We start from the raw sequence: 3,799 nt of genomic DNA, 5'->3' as shown, positions 1-3,799 counted from the left end.
AGCTTAAAATCATTACATATAAGAAATTTTTATTTAAATAAAATTTATGGCATGTCACATTCAACTGTTTTGATCAGAAATTTTTTATCGAAGCATTTTGAGCTATTATTCTTCAGTTGACTTAGCTACAAACTTTCTAAGAAGTTAGCATTAGCACAAAAGGCCCTGATTATTACTTCACATTGGATGCAAACGATTTTGTATCATAAAATAATGGATATTGCAAGCAACAACATTACGATAATTAAATTAATAGTATCAAAATTAGAAAGATTAAAGAATAACTAGAAATAAACTAATAATCTTTTGAAATTCCTTATAACTCTTCACCCATGTAAATTTAGCCTGGCCGAACTCGATAACCGTGTCGGTTTTGGAGTTGGCTGGATTCCGACATAATTTAACTTATACGGACACGTCAGCTCCCCAGTTAGAGCCGAGTAATCGTATAAGGAACCCGTTGGAAGGAAAGTGACCGTCCGGCGGGAGGGAAGACCACCGTCACCGAAACGAATGGCCACGGTTAAAACCAAACCCCATGGCCCGTGCCAAATCGACGGCTGACAGGAGACCCCCGCCCCGCGTTGAAATCTCCCGGGAATAAAATAGTAGTTCACGACATCTCCCGATCAAACAGGTAGAAGGCGGGAAATGTCGGCGTTCACAATGAAAAATTGTCGCCCCCTTTTCCGCAAACGGGGGATGTCCATTTCTCTTAGGACTTTTAGGGGTTTTTTTGGTCAGCCATTAATGCAATCCTCAGCGGCTTATCGACTTCCAAATCTCTCTATATTCTCTACACCTTTCTGTTGCTGTCTTCTTGATCGCCTTCCTCGATATCTTCTCTCCTTGAGCCAGTGAGCAACCATAGAAAAAGAGTACGTTGCAGTAGTACCTGACCGACCTTCTAAGATAGAATCCATGGTGATTTCCAGTCAAATACTCGCCGAACATGCAATCTTTTTTTTATTTATACTAACTACGACTGAAGTCATAAAAAAGAGGTTGAGAAATCCAACCTATGGTGCTTCCCCCCCCCCCCCTCCACCCCCACTCCCAAGCTTTCTATATAGTTCTGGAAGGCCTTTCTTTCCTGGCACTCCATATCCCTCCTCCCCCTTTCCACCCCAACACCGCCAGACATGGTCCCCATTTCCGTGTCAAATCCTTCTCTCGTTTCACATAAAATCAGTCCACACCGGCTCCAGTTGCCATCAGATGAAAAGTTAGTCATATCTAGTGCTACATCTCGGAGGGCCGTTGCCGCCGCACCGATAGTTCAACAGAGTCGAGGAAGCATGCCAGAGGCCAGAAGTTCTCTTGCAAACATGTGGAGAGAAATTCAGGGCTCCAACGATTGGAAGGACCTCGTCAACCCCTTGAACGCCCTCCTTAGGGAGGAAGTCGTGAGGTATGGGGAGTTCGTCACTGCATGCTATAAGGCCTTCGACCTCGACCCAAGCTCCAAGCGTTACTTGAATTGCAAATTTGGGAAGAAGAGCATGCTGACGGAAGTGGGGATGGAGGGCTGTGGCTACGAGATCACCAAATATATCTATGCAACACCTGACATTAACATCCCCACTCAAAGCGGGACCAGTCGCAGCCGGTGGATCGGGTTCGTCGCGGTCTCGACCGACAACGAGGTGAGGAGGCTTGGGAGGAGGGACGTCTTGGTGTCCTTCCGAGGAACTGTGACCAACACCGAGTGGATTGCCAACTTCATGAGCTCATTGATGCCTGCAAGGCTAGACCCTCATGATCCCCGGCTTGATGTGAAGGTGGAATCGGGCTTCCTTAGCCTCTACACCTCTGATGACAGCACTTGCAAGTTTAGCCAAGGGAGTTGCCGAGAACAACTTCTCAGTGAGGTGACAAGGATTATCAAGAAATACAAGGATGAGGAGGTGAGCATCACAATGGCTGGGCATAGCATGGGCAGTTCTCTAGCTATTCTATTTGGATATGACCTTGCAGAGCTTGGCCTTAATAGGTTGGGTTGGAGCCGAGAGATACCCGTGACAGTGTACTCGTTCGGGGGACCAAGAGTCGGGAATTCAGGCTTCAAAGAGAGGTGCGAGGAGCTAAAGGTGAAGGTCTTGAGAGTTGTGAATGTAAATGATCCTGTGACAAAGCTGCCTGGTGTTTTCCTTAATGAGAGCTCAAGGATTATAGGGGGGAAGTATGAAATGCCATGGAGCTGCTTATGTTATGTCCATGTTGGTGTTGAGCTGGCTCTGGACTTCTTCAGAGTGCAGAACCCTGCATGCGTTCATGACTTGGAGGCTTACATAGGGCTATTGAGATGTCCCAAGATCGCACGAGTCCAAAAGGATGGGAAAGTTCTTCTAAGCAAGGCAAGGAAAGTACTTCACACGCAGAAATTTGATGGATGGATATGGCAAGATGCTGCAAGACAAGTGGGTTGCCTTGTACAATCTTTAGGATTTTAAGATCCAGGACCATCGTTTAGACTGTAAAAGATTCAATAATCATTGTCTATTTTTTTAAGGGTTAGGATTTCTGTATAGATTGTTGTACGGATTTTTAAAATTGTATATTTGTAGGAATTTGTAACCTCATATGAAGAAACCATAATAACTGTAAACGCTATCATCGTATGTAAGAAAAAACAGATACGGGGACAATTCTTTATGTTCATTTGAAGAGACTGATTTTCTCGGTTTATGACAATGTCAACAAGCTTCTTTTCCCTTGAATATTAACTTTGCTTGAAATCTGGGAAGTCTCTTAGGATGCTTTAGAGAAGTATTAATATTATCAATTAAATGTAGCTCAGAATATTTCTTCCAGCATCTCTCTCACACACAACGAAAAAAAAAAAAACAGAGGCATTATTGCATTACATCTATAAGAAAAGCTAATATATTTTTCACCAGGAAGAAATGAACTAGGCTATATAGCCTAAATTTTAGGAAACGACTTTCTTCTTTATGCTTTAATGAAGGGAAGAAAAAGGACATGATGGTAAACATACTGATTCCTTTTTTTAAACTTTGAGTCTTGCACCACAGATACTCAATATTAAACCTTTTGAGCGTTATGCCTTCTTAAATGCACGACTTATATTTTCAATGCATAAATTTGGAGGAACTCGACACAAATATATCGTTTCTAATTATAATTTTCTGAAAATAGCAAGTCAAATTTTGGATCTTTTACTCCTCTTGGGTAGCAAACTCAAAATCAAGAATTCCATGTAACTAGTCTAAATGCTTGGCCGGCTCATTTTAAAATAACCATGTGATTCTTAAAGATGATTTTTCTTTTCGATTTTTTATATTTAAATGTGATTGGTTTTGTATTTTCTGATATATAACATGGTTACATGACTCACTCTGACAATCATTTGATCCTACAATTAGTCACTATGATGTCACTATGACAATCTGCTAGTAGAAAGTGAACTTTTCTTACTTATTTTACATTAACAGTTTGCCTTGTGAAGTCATATAAATATTGTACAATCTTTCAACTATTCTCAAATTTAAATATTAAAGATGTGTCAGCCACGTCAAATGAAATATCAATTACCGTTGCAAATTTGTATCCATATAAATCTATGAAAACATAATGGCAAAGTAAATGCATGCTTATCCATGGATCAAATGGTATGGGCACTATAACAAAGGAGACCACTAATGACAAAAAGAATTTTTGTTGGAGAATTACATTACTAAATATCTGGCACCAATTTCCATTATATAGAGAAACCTTTTTTATAACAACATTTACTATATCATGACAAACTTTATCATCACTGCTCATTCATAAATTC

General features: G+C 40.6%; 1 protein-coding gene across 1 annotated transcript; it reads left to right on the top strand.

The window, feature by feature from the left end:
- Nucleotides 1–1,298: 1,298 nt before the first annotated feature.
- LOC103710293 (phospholipase A1-Ialpha2, chloroplastic-like) lies at nt 1,299–2,636 on the top strand. Its single transcript, XM_026805886.2, has one exon. The coding sequence runs from the start codon at nt 1,299–1,301 to the stop codon at nt 2,451–2,453; it is 1,155 nt and encodes a 384-aa protein (XP_026661687.2). The 3' UTR covers nt 2,454–2,636.
- Nucleotides 2,637–3,799: the final 1,163 nt, after the last annotated feature.

This window comes from Phoenix dactylifera, chromosome 9, assembly GCF_009389715.1.
Source record: "Phoenix dactylifera cultivar Barhee BC4 chromosome 9, palm_55x_up_171113_PBpolish2nd_filt_p, whole genome shotgun sequence".
NCBI classification, from domain to species: domain Eukaryota; kingdom Viridiplantae; phylum Streptophyta; class Magnoliopsida; order Arecales; family Arecaceae; genus Phoenix; species Phoenix dactylifera.
Note: the sequence above shows the minus strand (reverse complement) of the source record. Positions and strands in the feature narration are given on the sequence as shown.

Bases quoted from the DNA above. Each gene is read 5' to 3' on its own strand.
- LOC103710293 (XM_026805886.2), top strand. From the start codon at position 1,299: ATGCCAGAGGCCAGAAGTTCTCTTGCAAACATGTGGAGAGAAATTCAG.